The following is a 21,733-nucleotide window of genomic DNA, read 5'->3' as shown; positions in this document are numbered from 1 at the left end:
GCATATGTGAAATATTTTCCGTTACAAGAGTGTGAAAATGGTAATATATTTCATGCCAATTCAGAACGATAGTATTCGTTGCTCCAAAGGATCTCCAATGTCTGTTGGCCAAAGTCAATGAAGTCAAATGAAGAACTATGGAAGACTCCCGTGCAAAGACAAGTTAATACAGAAATAATGTAGAGATCTGCTGTAACAGAATAGAAATGTTTTGGGTCAGGTTTCATATGAAGAGAACGCAAAATTCGTAGTGGAAAGCTATATTCGTCTCATGTTACCCGGAATCCTCAGAATTAGAGCTATCGTTATTTTAAATCTATATTAATGACATGTCTTCCATACTCTCATACTGCAATTATTATCTTTATGTGGATCACTTCAGCCCTATCCCAGCGACAGACAAAGAAGTCAAACGGCAGCTATAAATTCCGTTAATGAAGATGTCCGCTCTACATAATATTAGCCCAACAAAATCGAACTCAGACCGTACTCTTCTAAACCCTTGCCTATCCTCGTAGTCCATCAACATCTTATCAGTTCATATCTGCGCGATTCCTTGCACACGTCATTCTGAAAAGGATGTAAATCCCTCTCATTTCCTCAGTCAAATATTTTTGTGCAATAGTGGATCATCACTTAAAGTGGAGTGAAAGTGCTTCATTATCATTCATATAACAAACCCCCATTGTATAGGTGCCGCTACAGATTCCCCAGTTTCAAAAATAGCTTATCGCTTGAAATAGTCAACAGAAGCTCTACTTCTCACCTATTCCATATTACACATGTTTTTATTTATTGGCTCCTTTTCTATTATTGTGTGTTTTCTTCTTGTCTTTGTAAGCTTTGGTTATATTATAGCTATTACAAGTAACACAGTTATTATTAATTAAACAGTTATATTACTCTCGCGTGTGTCTTTGTCGCTTGAAAGTCGTAAGGTGTTGGTATGGTCTAAGAGAGGGTATGCAGACAATAATCTTAGCAGGACAGACAAACCAATAAATAAATGTAGAGGAATTAGGACATACACAAAGAAAATTAAATGGCGATTCTGAGAGGGAAGTCTAGGACTAGTGAACCTGGTAGAATGAAACAGAATGGACCAAGAGGCACAGAGAGACGCGCCATTGACGAGGAATTCTCAAACGAAGAAAATAACTGGAAGACATAAACAGCTAGGCAAAAATTTAGATATTTCATGTGTGCTGTAAACAGGAGTTGGTCGTGGTCGTGGTCGTGTTAACGCGATATGGGCTGGATCCGTCATTACGGAACTCTCAGTTCTTTTCCGCCTTATTTCAGTGAGCAAGAAGTGAGGCAGTGGAAGGACCAAATGGAAAAATCGTGTGTGATCGCTTCCAGTTCCTGCATCTGGCTTACAGGCAAAGGAAGCCTCCCGAAAACTTCTGTTCGGAACAGTGGCATTTAGGCCTTTACTTTACTGCCGGGACAAACTTGTCGCATCCGAAGATATTCTTGTTATTCAAGTGTCGTGGTGGTCATATCGTAATTGGTCTGTTGACGACCTCTTGCGTCTACTCCCAACTATAAAAGTGAGTAGTTGTAATGACTTCCATAATGTTGCACTTAATTAGCTTAAATTCATCAGTGTGTCAGCTCCAGTTATCTATTTTACGAGCTATTGCCAAATATTTCAGTATCAGTTGCAGTAATGCTGAAAGACGTCACTTTACCATTTATAGAAGGTTACCACATCGGTAGAAAATTGCTTATCTGATGCTTGTACTGCGCTCTGCACAGGCCGTCTCTAATTACGTAGAATACAGTTTTGCTTTACGGATGGTGATGAACCTTCAAGGGAACTGCTGGTATTTGTCACAAGCAATCTAGCAGAAATGCCATTGCAACTTGTCAGTTACTAGAGAAAAAATTTACAGTGAAGCGACTTTCTAAAGATGAACTTTGATAAATCGCTCAGAGTAACGTTGCGTTAAGCTATCAAACCAGTCGAAGTCCTGAATTTGGAAAAAAAGCAAAAAGTTCGTAAGACGTAGCTGCAAATCTAACGACTGATACCTGTGCAACTGCTAACGAAACGTAAATCTGTCACACTAGTGCTTAGAGGTTAATACGCAGATAATATCTCACTCACTTGTATCGACAACTTGTTCCAGCGATGGGACACCTTCCATTTTGAACTGAGATAACTATTTTCGCTGTGGCTGCATCATCAGTGTAGTACTGCTCCGAACTTGCTAACATGTGTGCAATATTTTTGAAAAAAATGTTGTTTTTGGTTCCTGGGTCGGTAGCTATGACACACACTTTCATAGCGAAGTTCACTAAAGCACGCGATGGCTGCGTCATTCTCAACCCAGAGATAAGCGTTTCGAATATGTTGACGGGAGAAATTTACATCACTAGTTCACTATGTGATCAGAAGTATCCGGACATCTAGTTGAAAATGACTGACAAGTTCGTGGCGCTCTCCATCGGTAATGTTGGAAATCAGTATGGTGTTGGCCCACTCTTAGCCCTGATGACAGCTTCTACTTTCGCAGGCACACGTTCAATCAGGTGCTGGGAGGTTTCTTGGGGAATGGCAGCCCATTCTTCACAGAGAGCTGCACTGAGGAGAGGTATCGATGTCGGTCGGTGAGGCCTGGCACGAAGTCGGTTTTCCAAAACATCCGAAAGGTGTTCTATAGGATTCAGGTCAGGACTCTGTGCACGCCAGTTCATTATAGGGGTTTATTGTCGTGTAACCACTCCGCCACAGGCCGCGCATTAAGTACAGGTGCTCGATCGTGTTGAAAGTTGCAATAGCCATCTCCGAATTGCTCTTCAACAGTGGGAAGCAAGAAGGTGCTTGAAACATCAACGTAGGCCCGTGCTGTGATAGTGCCACGCAAAACAACAAGGGGTACAACCCTCCTCCATGAAAAACCCGACCACAAAATAACACCACCGCCTCCGAATTTTATTGTTGGCACTACGCAAGCTGGTAGATGACGTTTACCGGGCATTAGCCATACCCACACCCTGCCATCGGATCGCCACATTGTGTACCGTGGTTCGTCACTCCACACAACGTTTTTCCACTATTGAATCGTCCAATGTTTACGCTCCTTACACCAAGCGAGGCGTCGTTTGGCGTTCACTGGCGTGATGTGTGGCTTATGAGCAGCCACACGACCATGAAACTCAAGTTTTCTCACCTCCCCAAGCTATCATAGTACTTGCAGTGGATCCTGATGAGGTCTCGAATTCCTGTGTGATGGTCTGGATACATGTCTGCCAATTACACATTACGACCCTCTGTCAGTCAACAGACGACGTCGGCCTGTATGCTTTTGTGCTGTACATGTCACTTCATGTTTCCACTTCACTATCACATCGGAAACAGTGGACCTAGGGATGTTTAGGAGTGTGGAAACCTAGCGTACAGATGTATGACACAAGTGACACCCAATCACCTGACCACGGCCGCGCGGGGTAGCCGCGCGGTCTGGGCGTCTTGTCACGGTTCGCGCGGCTACCCCTGTCGGACGTTAGAGTCCTCCCTCAGGGGCGGCCGGAGTGGCCGTGCGGTTCTAGGCGCTACAGTCTGGCACTGCGAGACCGCTACGGCCGCAGGTTCGAATCCTGCCTCGGGCATGGATGTGTGTGATGTCCTTAGGTTAGTTAGGTTTAAGTAGTTCTAAGTTCTAGGGGACTGATGACCTCAGAAGTTGTGTCCCATAGTGCTCAGAGCCATTTTGAACCTCCCTCGGGCATGGGTGTGTGTGTTGTCCTTAGCGTAAGTTAGTTTAAGTTAGCTTAAGTAGTGCGTAAGCTAAGGGACCGATGACGCCAGCAGTTTGATCCCATAAGATCGTAGCACGTTCGAAGTCCGTGAGTTCCACGGAGCGTCCCATTCTGCTCTCTCACGATGTCTAATGACTATTGAGGTCGCTGATATGGAGTACCTGGCAGTAGGTGGCAGCACAATACACACAAAACGTATATTTTGAGGGTTGTCTGCATACTTTTGATCACATAGTGTATTTGGCCTGAGCAAATGAGCAGTAGTGGCTTCAAATCTTGACACAAGAATGCGCTAGAATGTTAAGGGTTAAATCCCAGATCTATCTTGATAGTGGGCCATCTATCAGATGGAGACATTGAGCTGGACGATCCTCTTGAAGCTATTTGGTTAGTGTCAGGCTATGAGCGAGAATGGGATTTCATCCTCTTTCTTTCACTCCACAGTAATCCGTAACAACAAAATCACAACATGCAGTGGAAAAGAGCTCTCTGGAATCATTCGTAATACACTTGGTGTCTGTCCTAAGAGTATTCAGGCTTATTTTCTCTTATGTTTCGGTGTTTACGCAATGTGTAGATGGAGTCGGTCCAAACAAATGCTGCTGATTACATGTTTCATACGACGCCCATTGTCGACAGAAAGCGTCGGTTTGTTTTCCAATACTAACAAAGTGATTTTTACATCGGAGTTTTATGTGCCCATTCGATAGAGCGGTCACAGATAAGTTTTGCGCGACATTCGTTTTATCGATATGTATTAAGAGCGACAGTAAAACACGAAGAATAATGAATACTCCAGTAGCGACTGAGTAGCGCACCTGCTAGGCTGTAGCAGACTGCGCGGGACAGGGCGGCGTATGAGCCTGTGCTGGAGTACTTGTTATTCCTCTTGTTTTCCTGTCCCTGTTAATACATATCGAAAAAACGAATGTCGCACTGTACTAATTTGTAATTGTTCTATCGAATGGGAACGTAAAACTCTGCTTTAAAAATCATTTTGTTTGAAATGGGGAAACAAACCGACGCCTTCCGTTGGCGTCGCTTGAAACACATGATGAGTGTTATTTTTTTGGGCTGACTCAAGCTATACTCTGCAAACATGAAATTGCAAATATCTGCCGTAGCACCAGAGAAAATGCGCCGGACGACTCCAGGCTGCGGTCACAATGGCACACTGACAAGAGGATTCCGTCGACGGCCGACCGGCCGACATCGGCCGAAGACGGACGATGTTTTCAAATTAGTACGCCAGAAAGTGCGTGATCACAGTGCGGCCGATCTCATCGCCGGAACTTACAGACTTCTAACTTCAGCCAAATCAGCCGACGTTCTCACATACTAACCGTGGACTCTGAGAAACTTGTAAATCTAGTCCAAGAAAGAGGGAGTTTATGGCATCTCAAGGATGAGAAATCTCATAATCGGGATGTAACTCGGAATCTATGCAGTGAAATCGCAGCTTTATTGAAAACCACAAGTAGGCAAAATGTTTTATCAGAAATTTTAGGCGTAAATTAGAAACTCAAGAAATAATTTGTTGGTGTGAGAGGGGTAGCGCTTAAAAGTTACTGCAGTGGATCTTAGCTGAGTTGTGATACGAGGGCATTTCTCCTCTGAATGCGAAAATATTTTGTTGACACCGACCTACATAGGGCGGAACGATCACCACGATAAAATAAGGGAAATCAGAGCTCGTACGGAAAGATATAGGTGTTCATTCTTTCCACGCGCTATACGAGATTGGAATAATAGAGAATTGTGAAGGTGGTTCGATGAACCCTCTGCCTTGCACTTAAATGTGATATGTAGAGTATCCATGTAGACGTAGATGTAGATTAGCTTTCTACGAATTATAGTTACTGCTTACTGGCGTTTTTGAGCCAGTAGGGTGGTGATTCTATTATATGAGGTGATTTACAAATGTCTTGTATATGTTTCCACTTTTCAATGGTTTAGGTGTTTAGAGTACCTTAGTCTAAAATTTATGTTTGTCTTTCACATGTATGCTGAAATACAATCACTGAATGTTAATTGACAGTGGCGGCTGCTGTGTAACAGCACAAGAGGACGTGAACACCCTAACTTTAAAAAATGGCTCTGAGCACTATGGGACTCAACTGCTGTGGTCATAAGTCCCCTAGAACTTAGAACTACTTAAACCTAACTAACCTAAGGACAACACACACATCCATGCCCGAGGCAGGATTCGAACCTGCGACCGTAGCGGTCGTGCGGTTCCAGACTGTAGCGCCTTTAACCGCTCGGTCACTCCGGCCGGCCACCCTAACTTTCGACAACTTGCGGTTTTATTGGTTATTTTTCTTTGAATGCTTTTAATCGTAATACAGATGCTGCAGACTGAAAGATACGGTAGTTAAATCTAAGGCGCTACTGTTCCTCTAGACTTCGAGAAACTTAGGGGGTTGGGATTGTTTTAAGGAAGGAGACCAGACAGCGAGGTCATCGGTCTCATCGGATTAGGGAAGGACGGGGAAGGAAGTTGGCCGTGCCCTTTCAAAGGAACCATCCCGGCATTTGCCTGGAGCAATTTAGGGAAATCACAGAAAACCTAAATCAGGATGGCCGAACGTGGGACTGAACCGTCGTCCTCCCGAATGCGTGTCCAGTGTCTAACCACTGCCCCACCCCGCTCGGTGAGAAACTTGGCATCAGGCTCGTGAGCACATCTACAGTTGTGCAAGTTTTAAGGAGCTTTCGCGCAGGCGTAACTCGTGTGACATAAGTGCCTTAACGGGCCAAATACACACGAATTTGATAAAACAACATGCACGGTTCACAATGTGCACAGACAGGCCTTGCCACTCAATAGAAGTTTACGTTAGTGCGGCCAGGTGGAGGTACAATGCGGCGGACTTGTATCCCCATTGGCTCGGCATAAATGTCGCTGGATGATAGCCCACTCCTCAGATATGCTAATTCACTCACTAATATGCTGTAATAGATCGGACGCCAGTACGTATTAAAGTTATACTGACAGTAAACCTATTTTGTGCTTTTCTGATTGAGCTGTAGTATATTAAGTTATGAAGTTTATCATACAGTAATCCATCATTTGAAGCGCTGACAAGGGAAACTTCGCATTGCACCCCCCCTCCCCCTCCTCGGCCCCTCCCAGATTTAGTGGTAATATGGTCCAGTGAACAACAACTGAATACAGATCAAGCATGGCGACAGGAAGAAGCTGTTATGAACTGTGAAAAAAAAATCGAAATAGAAACAGCGACCGGTCCAAGCTTAGCAAGTACAACATCGAGTGTATTTACATAGCCATGATGTCGCTGTTATTAGCCGGCTCGGTAGCTCAGTGTGTTCGGTCAGAGGGTTGGCCGGCACGGTAGCTCAGCGTGTTCGGTCAGAGGGTTAGGTGCCCTTTGTGCTAAAAATACTGAGTGAAGGTTCAACGACAAACTTGAGCGAGCGTCATGCGACCTTCACCCCCAACAAATGCAACGAACAATAGCGAGCAAATAGAGATCAACAAGAAAAAAAAGAGAGTTAGCTACCCCCTGTAACAAAACATACTGAGTGAATGAAGCAACGATGAAATTGAGCGGGTGTCATGGGACATCCTCCCCAAACAAATACAACGAACAGTAACGAACAAAGTGAGATAAGAAAAGAAAGCGGATGAGCATTGTTCGAAACTCTTTTGTGCCAATTTTTTACTTATTTCTTTCTTTCTCAGAATTATCAACTATCCGTCCTGTCACTGAAATGTTTGTTCTCTGTCTGTAGCCCTGACAATTGTCGTACTATATATTGGTTATAGAACAAGAGTCACGTGGCAAGAGTACATTACTTCGTAAGTAAATGTGATGAATAGCGAGAGCAGGCGAGATACCACATAAATATGTGAACAATCTTACAAAAAGAAATTCAAGCGTCCAAACTTTCTTAACGCAACGCAACTTCAAAAACGTTAAAAACATATTGTGAGACTGTTGCGTTCATTTGTTGCAGCTTATGTGACGAACTATCATATTTTCATCATTTCCTTGGGAGTGATCACTTTCAATTCATACGACCACCTAAATCGGGCAAGGAGGCATATCCCACTCACTTACCTGGCGTACAAATTAGTTACGTTGATAAGAGATTCGTATCATATGACACGCATACTGTCACTAATACCTTCTATGACCCACCAGACGTGGTTTGCGGTGGAGGATTCGGTTGGCTTGTCGCCTTGACATCAAACATTTGCGGTTCCCATTCGAAAGCCACTTCCTTTCGGCCGCTAATAGAGTAGGTGTGCAGGATCAACTTTCATTATAGGTCTCTTCCTTACACCTCGCTGTTGCAAACGGTCGTTTCACCACGACGCAGACATAAATTTGAATACAACGAACAGACACGTCAGTGACCGGAAGGACAGTTCATAATTTTGTGAAAAAATAAAAGTGGCACAACGGGCTTTGAACACAGGCTCGTCCGCTGTGTAGTCCAACTCGGTCGCCGCTTAACTACGACGCCATGGCTCTGCATCTGTTCTCGATGTTGTACTTCTTGAGCCTGGACCGTTCACTGTTTCTATTTTGCTTTTTTATCACAATTCAGTACACCTTCCTTTTTTCATGCTTGATCTGTGTTCAGTTTTTAACGGGATATCTACTCGGCCCTCTTACCACTAAATGTGAAGAGGGTGCGATGAGGTTTCCCTTGTGAGAATCATAAGAGCATAAAGCACATCGTCGTCGATTGTGAGACTGTAGCATTTATTCACGCTTCTGAAATCTGTTTAACCTTATGATGAGTCATTTTTATCTGTGCTATAGGCCCACGCTGTATATATCAAAATTAACGAAAAGCTGCATCACTGGTTTCTCTAATATTCTAAATGTGAGATCGACAGCGGTGTGCTTCAGGCCCTTTTGGATCTCAGCGCCTCATTTGCATTCTAATCAACTAACCATGTTGGTAGGCATTACTACTTGGGTTCAGACATTTCCACAAATGACGCTTTGTGTTTGGTGTTGGTTGTTTATTGTGCAAGAATCGGCTTTCGGTGCAGTGTAAACATGAACTATGTTGTAACTACTTTAAATGCTAACAGAGAAGTAAAGCTGTGAGGTGGGATCGTGCATCGTGCTTGGGTAGCTCGGTCGGTAGTGCACTTGCCCGCGAAAGGCAAAGGTCCCTAGTTCGAGTCTCGGTCCGGCACACAGCTTTAAGCTGTCAGGAAGTTTCATATCGGCGCACACTCCGCTGCAGAGGGAAAATGTCCTTGTGGGAACAGAATAGTAAATTGCCAGGAAAAGTTAGCCGCAAAGGAACTAAGGGCTCCGAGAACAGATCCTTTGAGAGAGTGACGAAATCAAATAAGCATGACTACAAGCGAACATGTAACAAGATAGTCTACAGTTAGCACAAGTTGCGTGGGTGCAGCGTAAGAATATCTGATTTTCAGCCCGGAAGTAAATTCGTGAACTAATACATCTTTAGGCATATTGTACATTTGTCCCAAAAAATGGTTAAGCACGAAAACTCCCCTTTACACAAAAATGCGAAATGGAGAGTTGCGAAAGTTTACACGTTATTTCGTTATTGCCCTAAACTGAACTTAATTATGTACAAAACAACAAAATTCCACAAAAACAATTCTTTCTTTTGTCAGATAAGTTATACGTATTATTATTATTATTATTATTATTATTACTGTTATTATTATTGGCAGTGGCTGTACTATAAACTTATTGAGAAGCGTAACCGTTATACAGCAGATGCTATTAATTTCACATTCTCAAATTTTTCCGAATTAAAAATTTGTCAACTCCCAGAACATATACTCACGTGACGATAACTACTGCTTACTGGTGTTTTTATGCCAGTAGGATGCTGATTCTATTATATGAAGTGATTTTCAGATGTGTTGTATATGTTTCCACTTTTCAGTGCTTTAGGTGTTCAGAGTATCATGCTCTAAAATTTATGTTTGTATTTCACATGTATGCTGAAAGACAGTCATTGAATGTTAATTGACATAGTCTGTTTTACTGAATTTATTTGAATTGTGCAGAGTGTTTGTAATCTCGCGTTTCATGCACCAATGATTATATCGAGAATGTAATAGAACGTTTCTCTCTCTATCTGATACATCCGTAAAATTTTAGTACTTTCAGCATTGCAGCCCAGTCAGCAATCGTGATAATCTAATATATAAGAAACTATCAGCCTCGATTGCGGTTATGAAACCAACCTTTACCTAGGTTTCAGCCCAAGTAATTGAACCTTCTTCAGAAGATAAACCTAATTCTATAGGGCTTAAGATCCGGCGAGGCCTCGTCTCCATGGATGCCGTGCTGTGGGCCTCGGAAGCTCACGTGAAACTAAGTAGACATGGATGACGCGGTGCATATCAACATGACGGGGAACACTGCGCATGTCGAACTGAGACCATGACTGTCAAAGATGAAATATAGAATGGTTGAAACTCTGAAACATAAAGCTCTGCACGGGGCGAGGGGCTCGCCGGAGCTTAAGTCGTGGTGGTGACTTAGTACCTATGTACCGCATTTTTAAAATGTGACTACGACTATTCAGGCTGTTTTAGTTTTATTTCTAGACCATGCCCTCGTAGACATATTATAGAATCAGGTTTATCTTCTGAAGAAGGCTCGATTACTTGGGCTGAAACCTAGATAAAGGTTGGTTTCATTACCGCAATCGAGGCTGATAGTTTCTTATATATCCTTAAAATTTGTTTTGTTATTTCATAAAATGAGGAAAGATTATGCAGTATTTGCCACTTTCTTTCGCGACAAATAGAGCCCATTCACATGCATTCGGCGTCCTTTTAATCGCGGAAGAAGCAATTCAGTACTTCTGTTCAAGCATACAGAGGCGTTGTGACATCCATTCTGCCCAAGGAAGTCACACAATACTCTAACATCCTTGATCAAATAGATTCTTACCTAATCTGACCTAACCTCCTTGATCCCGCCAAAAACTGGTAAAGAAGATCGGACGCACTATGACCAAGTTGCCGGCCGATGTTATCGGGCGGCCTCTGCTGATTTCGTCTGCGACCGTTGTCGGTGCCACTCTGAATACACGACAGACATCCCGTCTACACACAGACTTAATATCAGGTCGGAGGAGCAATAGCAAATCACCTCTGCGAAGACCTCGCTGAGAACACCAATGCTTACTGGATGAATAAGTTGTTGGCTGACTTAAATGATTACGTACGGGACATAACGATCACAAGCTGGTTGTATGATAGGTTGCCGGAAATTTTCTTCAGTGTCTTTACGGAACTTCTTTACGACGTTCCCTTGGAACTGCAGGCAGTAGCAAGACGGCATTTGACATATAAAATATATTCCAATACGAACAACCATCAGCTGTATAAGACAAAAATCTGTGCCGCACCGGGACTCGAACCCAGATTTCCAGCTTTAAGCGAGCGGTCGTCTTTTTTTCATAAGTGCCGGAGAGAAGGGTCGGGGGCAAAGAGGGCAGGGATCGTCTTCCGAGGCCTGGCCTCAATGTACCGTTCCCGCCCTCCCAGCGTCAAGGAAAGGAAAGGGGTTCGATAGGATCTAGGGAACTTTATTGGATCAAATTCACTTATATCTATTTATTTAGTTTTATATTATATGCATATATATTTAACGGGATCCTACTACCGCCACCAGAAGCTTCCGAGTCGTCTTAGCGTAATGAATGTAAGGGGGACTTCCTCTAAACCGGTTTGCTCTGAGGATCAATCGTGTGCCGTGACTCATTTTTATGTGTACCTGAGGCTTCCCCATGACAAGACCTACCGTAAAGCAGAACACAAACAAACTATAGTACCCCCAACGCCCCAATGGGCAGGAGGATCCTCGAATAATGCGCCTAAATAGTTCGATAGTCGTGTGCGGTACAATGCACGGTGGCGGAACGCCTCATGAGTCGTCACGTAGACCCACAAGTCCAGAGCGTTTTCGGGAGCGGCTTACAAAATTTAATACAGCACCGTGCCCTTCAGCCACTTGACGGCGTTCGTTCTTGTAGTGGGTAAATAAGTGGTATATGGGTGCAGGAGTTTGTCCAGCGTGACAGACTCTGGCTGTCGTCGCAACAGGAGCACCAGCATACGTTGTACAAGACCCCAACATCTGCCTGCCACAGCACATGTCAGGCGGTGCGCATCCGAATCGGCTACGGCTCAGTACGGACACGAAGGGTCGTCGGTGAGATGGATGGATTAAACGCTGTGGCTGTCCGTGCTCGACTCACAGCTAGACCCAAACTTACGTATCTCTTCGTTCCTGTATCACAACATGTACTCGTACACAGTTATGTAATTCGCGTTCAGGGGAGGACATTTTTAATTGAAAGACGCTGCCTGTTGTCGGCGTATCGGCGCGTAAATACGATATTGCGGTGTCTGTGTTGTAAAGAAGTACATTGCAATGTTTATTCGGACACGCATTCGCCTGGCTCAGCGTGTCTGCAGAGCTCCGTGGCTACAGTGGCAATGCAAACTTCCTCTTCCTATTCTTTCTCTCTGGCGCTACCGGTACGTTAAGGTTATTGTTTAATTAACACTGGTAGAAACAGACGGGCAGTTTATCGAATAATGTCTACAACCTTCAGAGACGATAACAGGGAGCGCGGAATTTTACAAAGAGCCAGAGTAAACATTTTCATCTACGTCTACGCCGGGCGCTGCCTTACTCTGAGTGGCGGATGGTATTTTTGTACTCCCTTCTTCCTCTTTCCATTGGCGAGTTGTGCGTAGATGGAACGTTTGTCGCTAAGCCTCCGTATGAGGTCTAATTTCTCTGATTTTATTCGTGTTGGTAGTTTCGTGAGACGGCATGCTGGCGGATGATACAGGAACAAAGTGCCGCAGTCCATTGATGAACTGTAATATAGTGGTGTATTCGTTTCCTGTGTTTGAATGAGAACAACACTGCAGGTTGTCATGCTGAGTAAGTGGAAGTGTACGGTAATAAAGCATCATCACACTCTCGTAATTTAATCAATAAACCTTTCCGTGATGCACGACACCTCTCTTGCAGCATCTGCCACTGTGGTCTCCGCAATGATCCGTCGTTATTCGTAAGCATTTTCTTAGTAGCTCGGTACTCCCTTATTCAGCCACAGAATGCGGATCTTCACAACAGGAATGAAACGTCTCACGGTGCAGTAGACACTACTTTGGTCATTGATGCCCACGTGATCAAGAAGAAAAACGTTCACCATACCGCAATTTGAAGCTTGCAAAATTTTGAAATGTTTTTATTTACAGTAGAAGGAATAAGAGAGGAAGTTAAGGAAACGTCCTCTCTATTGTAAACATTAGCTTAGCTACCAAATTGGATTCAGTGACAGAATGCGTCCGTTTGGGAAAGAGCCGAGGGACCTGGTAGGTAAGAACTACCAATAATTTTAAGGAGAACCGTCTCGAACAGACGCTCGTCTCCCTGTCGATTTAACTGCTGTACTCTTGTTTCTTCCTGTTCAGAGAATGCTGTTGTTCCGCAACTGTAATTCAGTTAATTAGTAGCCGGTCCAGTTACTAATATGATCCTTAACTAAGTCTGTTACGTTTCGGCTTTCAATTCCCGGCCGTTTTCAAGTGGAGCTGAAACCTGTGTTGTGGTGAAGCAACGTCAAATGATCATGATCATTTAACTTAGCTTCACCATAGCGCAATATTCAGATCAACTTGAAAATGACACGGAAAGGCCGAAAGCGGACGTGGACTTAGGTAAAGATTATATTAGCAACCAGAGCGGGTATAAATTAATAACTGTAGTATTACGAGTTAAAGAACAGAAAACAGCAACGAAAATAAAGCAAATTACAGACACAGCCGGTGGCTTCTGTACCCTTCTGCCAGATTTGAGCTACTGCCATCAGCTCAGATACTATAGCTCGTGGAGGCGTGGATTGTATTATTTCTCTCCGTGGTGTAGATTCATCAATCATTACTATAATTAATTACCATAACTAAAAACTGTCTTCGGCAATACTTCATTAATTAACAGTAGGTTTCATTTTCGCAACTGTGCTATTTTCTCCAATAGCAAATACTTTCTAGAGGTACTACAGATTCCCCACCAACCTTTTTTTTCGCGCCGGCTGGAACTTAATCATATTTTACATATGGTATCTTATTGTTGTTGAATGACACAGAGGCCGCTAAACCAATGAATCAGAACTTGGTTTTGTGATGTGTCGGCTTCTTCAACTCTGCTATTTCATGGCGCAGTAAAAAAATTATACCCGTATCGTAAAATGAATAACATCGAGCAACAGAACGTATATTGATTTACAAAAATTAATGTTTTTGATCTATGAATGCTATACAACACTTTCATTCACTTTTGAATATCTGTGCTTGTAATACGGAAATGTGAACAACAACCTTACACTATCATAAGAAGCGTATTTTTTTCTTCAAACACTAGTGACATTGTCATAAGGGTTGCATGGGTTTTTCAACAGGTGTAAAAGTCGTCACGTGAGCACATACTCAGTGGTTGAGATCTTCCCGCCAAATTCAATTTGCATGACTGAATTTGTAACAAACGAAAGACGCGTTGCGTGACGGTAGTTGTCAATCAGTTAAAGTGGTAAAGTGGAGGCGTAACTGCTGAGCTAATTTCAGTTCTCTGTGGAAATGACGGCTCTATTATTGTGTGGACGAGAGAGAGATACAAAGAGAGTGCCAAGTGTGACGATATTATATTGGCCAAAATGTAAATCTCCGCAAAACATGTCCGTCCACCAGTTGCTTCAGCTAATTCCTGTGTCGCAGAAGAAGAGTTAGCTGATCTTTTTCTCATAAACTGATGCATAATCTTGTCGTTGTTAATTCTACGTAGACGTTCTCGTTACGTGTGGTTGTGTCTAAAATATGCAGGCATATACCTGAAAGTTTCGTCGCCGGTTTACTTTCTGTGTTTTCAGTACACACCCATTTAGCCCAGATCGTTTTCGTGACTTTGGTGATTACATTTATTATTTCCGTTGTGAAAGAAGACCGCATCCAGTACCGGTATTATATGTATGTTTAATTCTTATTTCTTGTTGCACTGTTTTGGAACAATTTACAGTACTGTAGCTCATTAACAAAGTAGACACCGTGCTTTTCTACCGGCTACTCAATAATTGATTTTTATTCTTTGAATGACATCTGTGTAATTTTTATTTTTGCAGTGACATACAAACCGGAAGATGGCCCACGCAAATGATACAAGCTTTATACCAGACCTCCCATCAGGACCATTAGATGATTACAGGAAGAAAGCATCATTTGACTGGAAAAAGATGAAGTTGGTATTTGAAAAACCAGATGTACTGAAACTGAAGGTAGATGGAAAGAATTGCTTTCTTAATAAATACCTTTCATTTTGATATTTGCATCCATCTTTGTGTAATCAACTTCTCTGTTTCTTAGTTTTGCATTTTGTTATCAATCAGTGCTTCTTCATAGAGTGCATTGAATATTTGTGGTATCCAGAAATTTTAATGAGGATCCACCAACAATGTTCTGCCTGTAGCATATAAGAAACTTGTAAAATTTATGCAGGAGATAGATGTAGTAAAGGAAATTCAGGAATAGTCTGCACACTGAGGAGCACTTGCTTATGTATATCCTGTAACAGAAACAGATGACTGTGGAGGAGTGGGGAGGTTCGATGCATTTTAGAAATTCTAGTGTTAGACAAACTATTAGATCATATCAAAAGTTGGAGGGAATAATTAAAATGTGCTTTAAGTTGTTAAGAGCATATCTAGAAAGTTTGTCAGGTAACCAAAACACTCTGAAAATAATAGAAGCACTGCGGTATTTGTTTTTTGTAACACATTGTAGAAATAAAGTTTAATATATTGCTGCAAAAATTGGTTAATGTTAAGTTGGAAGTAGAAAGAAAGAAAAATACTGGAACATGGCTAACAGACTGGTACTATTGATCTGAAAGCCTTGAAGGGTAGTGTGGTCTGGAGAAAACTGTGTATTCGGCAAAATTAGATAACTATAGTGAAATTTGACAAAATATATTTTTTTCTCTCTAGGCTTCTGAGGTCAGTAGAGCCACAACACACTAATAAAAAGTATCTCATATATGATGAATGATAGGTATGAGTACTGCAGATGATAAAACTCTGTTGTTTATTATGAAATATTAACATGAATTAATTTCAGAGTGATGCACACACAGTTTTTGCTTATCCCATATGAAGTATTGTACGGTAACCATGATCTAAAATATGAGAGAAGTACGGACAGAATTACAATGCCACTAGCAAACCTCAGAGATTTTTTTATTTCTTCTCCCTGAATGTCAGTGCACTCACAAGATCACTACAATTGATATCAATCGTAGTGACAGCATGCACATATACTGCTCTGGAATTTTCACCAGTTATAACCAAATTTTTATGATATGAAGATTGGAATCAAAGCAGATAATCTGAATTATAATTTGCAATCAAGGCCAATAGAATTAGTATTAATATTCCGAAAATCTTTATGTCAAACGATGGAAAATCCAGGATGGAATGTAACAATATTATGAGAAGGAGAGTTGCTACTCACCGTATAGTGGAGATGCTGAGTTGCAGATAGGCACAACAAAACGACTCTCCTCTCACAATTATAGCTTTTGGCCGTTAAGGCCTTTGTCAACACCACACACACACACACACACACACACACACACACACGCACTTGCGCGCGCGCACACACACACACACGCACTCACACACACACACACACACACACACACACACACACACACACACACACACACACACACACACACAACGCAACCTGCTTGTGTGTGTGTGTGTGTGTTTTGACGAAGGCCTTAATGGCCAAAAGCTATAATTGTGAGTGTCTTTAAGTTGTGTCTATCTCTAACTCAGCATCTCCGCTATATGGTGAATAGCAACTTTCCTTGTCATAATATTGTTAAAATATTTATTTTACATTTTTAAGGTGCATTGTGATTTCTTTTGGTAGCTCAGCTGACATGTCACCTTAATTTCATTTCTTGCGATACCTATTGTGTCATGACAAGCCTAACTTCAACTGTGACTTAGATTCCTATTGTGCTCTTTGTGAGAGAAGCTGCTCTGTGTAGTAATATATCCACAAGAGGTATCAGGTCCAGCGAATGAAGTGGCAATGCTAGCAAATAATGTGGCCATGCTAGGAGAGCCATCTTAATGTAGCCACTGACATGGTAATTGGTTCCAGAAGAAATCATGGACTTAATTATTGTTGTGTTTGGTACACCTTCTTATTTGAAATGTTATGTATTGTACTTTGTCATGAATTTTTAAACTCTGTCTTGCTTATTTGTTAAATAAAAAGAATGGACCACAAAATTTGCTCATGCTTAAGCCACAAATAGGATTCCATTTCTATCTCCCACAAAATTTTTCTATAGATTACCATGGATTTTCACTGTCTTAAATAAGATAATGATATGTACTCACTTTGCCACTTCAGTAAAATGTTAATTCATCATGAAGATTGTGTACAATAAAATTGTTGTCTTCATTCAACCACCTGATTTAAGCTGTAAACATTTTGTCAGTACGCTTGATTCTGAAAAAAAAACTTTGTCTTTCGTGTATCATCATCTGAGACTTTTGGATAACTGATGATTTTTTTATGGTCTACTAAATTGCTGGTATCTACAAAACACTTGGGCCATTAATAAGTAGTAGGTTTAATGGGAGGTTCTTTACCATACAGGGCACAAAACTTTTTGTATGGTTGTTGCAGCATTTTGCTCTTTGAACCTAAACACAAAGTAAGCACAATTGGGCCACGTGAAAACAGGTGGTGTTTTTTTTTTAAAAAAAAGCTACTTTTGATAGCCTTGTACCAGTTGATGAGATCATACTGCCACTGGTGTGAAGATCAATGTATGATCAGTCTCTGCAGCATCCATTGTCTTGCATCCCATAGTGGAGGTCGATACTAGAAACCCCCAATGGAATATTGCCTAGTAAAGAATTTTTGTGATCAAAACAAGTTTTTTTATTGCTTTTATTTTTGCTGTATTCATCTCCCCCCCTCCTTCCCCATCTGCAACACCATCTCTTCGCCCTTTATTCTGAAGCTGTTGTACCCATTGCTTAGTATAAATTACACTTGCATTCCTTCAGCTTCAGAAGTTTTCGAAGCTTTCACAGCCTTTCTTTCAGCCCCTGTACTTTCATATTGTACATAGCAAACATCTGCCATCCTTCGCTTTACCTGCTGGCTAGAATTTTCATCCTTGTTACGTTAGACAACCACCCATTACTTAGGTTATCAGTTATTGTGGGTGAATGGAGGAGGATTGAAATATTACATTTACCAGGTGTCTGCACACCTATCATAGTTCATAAGAAAAGATGCTAAGTAAACATGTTTGAAACTAAGGTTCTCATAAATCATAAGTGTGAAATAATCTTTTCTGAAGTGTGCATGCAGTTACATGAATTTCTTACAAAGAAAATGAATAATTGTATGCTTTATCAAATCTCTATACACATTTGCAGATGAAAGTATGGGAAACTCTCAATTCTGATGCCCTTTTTCAACATTTAACTACTACTCCAAGTGCTGAAGAACAAAAACATAGAGCAGCTCTCCAGTTGTCAAAGCTGCACCAGTACCGATTTTATACTGATGAGATACTCAGCGCCAATTACCGTAATAAGGTAAGTTTTTCTTACATTAGTTTTTATTTATAACTGTTTTGTACATGGTTATTTGGCTCTCCTGTACAAATATGCACAACTTATGTTAATACATAACTAAATAATCACAGAACAAGCCACAGTTCTCAGAAACCAGAACTAGATGGTGGTAGATAAATTATACCAGAAAGTTCGTAAGACCTTACAAAGTCATCAGCACAGCAATAAATGGTCCTTATAGCAATCTGTAGTCCAGTGCAGTAGCAGACAGCCAGTTTCCAATTGTGCACCACAAGGATGATGCATACAGTCTTCAGTCAGCAAATGTTATGACTGTGGAGCTCCCAGCCATTGCCCATTGCTTATAAAGGCATTCATGCTTCTAGGTGGCAGGACCTGATGATTTGCTGCCTATCCTGAGTTGCCAAGCCCCATAACTTCTTGGACTAATTAACTTAGATTTCCCAACTGTGCCTCATTTATTACAATTTTTTAAAAATATATGCTCATTGTTGCAATTTTATTGCACGGGACAGTAGATAACGGTTAAACTTTTGACAAGAGCATTGTTTTGGAAACCTGTACACCACAAGGATTACTTTGGATGTAACCTATGATAAAGATGACAACAAAAGGGCAATTCACTGGCAGGTACCATGGCTGACACCTTCGTTAATCATGTAGAATTATAATTTTTCAAAAACAATCCACAGATCACGAATAAGATTTTATAATATAAGTGGTATGTTGATGACTTTGTTGTTAAATGAAGGTTCCAGAGATGAGGTAGACTCACTAACATTTTAAATAACATTCATCCTGATCTTGGTTTTACAGAACAACATGAAAACAGCAAAAGCATTAACTTTTCAGGTCTAAGAATTTCATATCGCAGTGGTAAACATTGTTTTGCCATTTACAGGAGGCAGACTGCTAGTGATGTAATTATTAATGCTCCTCATGTCATCCTTCTGAATACAAAAAAGCATTTTTCAAATCTATGATTCACGGAATACTAAAATTACCTCTGGAACCAGATGCAATCCAAAAAGAAATAAACATTTTAAAGCAGATTGCCAAAGCCAACTGTTTTAACCCCACTGAAGTTGATTATTTCTTTCATAAACTGCAACACTCTTGCTACTCCCAACAGCAAATTTACAAAAATGACATACATGGGCCTAATTTCTGACAAAACAAATAAACTGTCAAAGAACACAAATTTGACAGTAGTCTTAATTACTAATAACCTTCTGCCAAGTGGGCTGAGACATACAATTGGAACTGCAATAATGCCTATCTTAATCCCGGTGTTCGTAAAATATTACATAAAAATTGCAACAAACAGTACATTGGCCAGACAGATAGGAACTTCACTACTTGTTATGAGGAACACACTTCATCTACATCTTGTAATAAATCAGTACTTGGCTGACAACTAACAAATCACAATCACTCAGGAGGATCTGTAACGACTAATTTAAAAAACCTTCACAATGCACCTACAGGACTGCTACTTCACACATTAGAAGAGAGAGAAATTTATGCTCACTACAAAATTAAAACCTCATCCATACTCAATGAGCAACTAGACTTCACATAAAGATATTTCTGTGATCTTTTTGAAGACTTATAGTATATTCCTGCTCTTCCGTTCCCTTTTTATTCTTTTGCTTTTTATGGAATGTCTTCATGATTGTAATTAACTTTTTGCACTTCATTCTAAACTCTTGGATGCTTAGGTATTTATGCTTTTTACTCAGAATTATCTAATAGATCCAGTTTGTGGCAGTGTCTCACTTCATAATGATTGTGCGCTAGGCTAACTAAAGAATGCGCGCTCTCTCTCTCTCTTCAGTTCATATTTATTCCTCTTTTATTTCTCCAAATAATAATTGTAACTTCATCCTTATTGATATTTTTCTCTGACTGTAAAAAACTACAGTCACAGTATCATTTAGTTTTTGACTGCTTATGCAATTGTTTTACATTTATGACTATTTAGATGGGTCCATGATGTATTACATCTTAGTGTTGTAACCTATATTTCTGTGCATCAGACATTTTGTATGCCTATTTTATGTAATGACTGCAAACAACTATGTCCACAGTTTTTTGTACTTCAGTTTTCTTATATTCATTGTTTTGTCTTTGACTACCTTGATGGGTAAATGAGACTTTGTGCCATATTTATTTTAATGTAACTTGCATTTTTTTCTTTTTTAATGTTTTAGGTATCCTACTTTATTTGTTATTAATGTTAGTTACATGGTTAATTTCACCTGGGGGATTTGACACATATTACGACCATCGTCTTACTTGCTTAGCAGTAGTTGGTAACAAATAGTCAATGTCACAGCTTTGAAATCAGCCCTGTGAAATGAGCACATCACCTCCATGCCACTTTGATCTAAATAAAGGTGTCAGTCAAGCAGTATTCTCACTGGAATTACAATCTAAGAGCAATATGCAATCACTTGCATGCATTTCTACATGTCAACCTGCATGACAGTACGTGTGTGACTTCCAGCCACTGTTAGAGCTCTGAGATCCTCTTCTGCTGGATGGCACATATCGGTATGACCATGACGTCTGCCTCGGAACCTTTAGCGACACCTAACTGCCATCTTTGCTGCCATACAGTGTCAGAGTTCACGATAAATGCCCACAGAAGGCTATCAATGTTCTCACAACAAATTATAATTGGATATCTCTGTTTTATCACAAATTGATGTAATGCTGATGATACAGTTGCTGAAAGGTTCAAAGAAAACTCGAGTTTGATTTCAAATACGTACGCGACTCATACGATAATAGTTGGTGACTTTAATTTACCCTCGATATGTTGGCGAAAATACATGTTTAATTCCGGAGGTACGCATAAAATATCATCGCTTTCTCTGAAAACTATTTCGAGTAGTTAGTTCATGAGCCCACGCGAATAGTAAACAGTTGTGAAAACACACTTGACCTCTTAGCAACAAATAATCCTGAGTTAATAACGAGCATCAAAACCGATTCAGGTATTAGTAAACACAGGGTTGTCGTAGCAAGATTGAATATTGTAATCCCCAAATCCTCGAAAAATAAGCGAAAAATATAACTATTCAAAAAAGCAGATAAAAATTCACTTGTCGACTTCCTGAGAGACAACTCCACTCATTTCCAAATTAATAATCTAAGTGTAGACCAGATGTGGCTTAACCCTTAACTACTATCGACCGTATCTCAGACCACTACTAATTTTTGTGTCGAGATATTTCTCACACCCCTGCAAAGCCAAATGGACTCTTGCGTGTAC

General features: G+C 40.9%; 1 protein-coding gene across 2 annotated transcripts in view; it reads left to right on the top strand.

Moving 5' to 3' along the window:
- LOC124787515 (peroxisomal acyl-coenzyme A oxidase 3) overlaps window positions 1-21,733 on the top strand; it is a 187,228-nt gene that overhangs the window by 113,546 nt on the left and 51,949 nt on the right. The window contains exons 1-3 of one of the 2 annotated variants that reach the window (XM_047254346.1): window positions 14,360-14,794; window positions 14,947-15,099; window positions 18,292-18,453. In XM_047254346.1, the coding sequence (XP_047110302.1) occupies window positions 14,965-15,099; window positions 18,292-18,453 (297 nt within the window). In that variant the 5' untranslated portion in view covers window positions 14,360-14,794; window positions 14,947-14,964. Of the gene's footprint in view, window positions 1-14,359; window positions 14,795-14,946; window positions 15,100-18,291; window positions 18,454-21,733 lie in introns of those variants that run through there. The other variant, XM_047254345.1, reaches the window with a different exon arrangement.

Source organism: Schistocerca piceifrons, chromosome 1 (assembly GCF_021461385.2).
Source record: "Schistocerca piceifrons isolate TAMUIC-IGC-003096 chromosome 1, iqSchPice1.1, whole genome shotgun sequence".
NCBI lineage: Eukaryota > Metazoa > Arthropoda > Insecta > Orthoptera > Acrididae > Schistocerca > Schistocerca piceifrons.
Note: the sequence above shows the minus strand (reverse complement) of the source record. Positions and strands in the feature narration are given on the sequence as shown.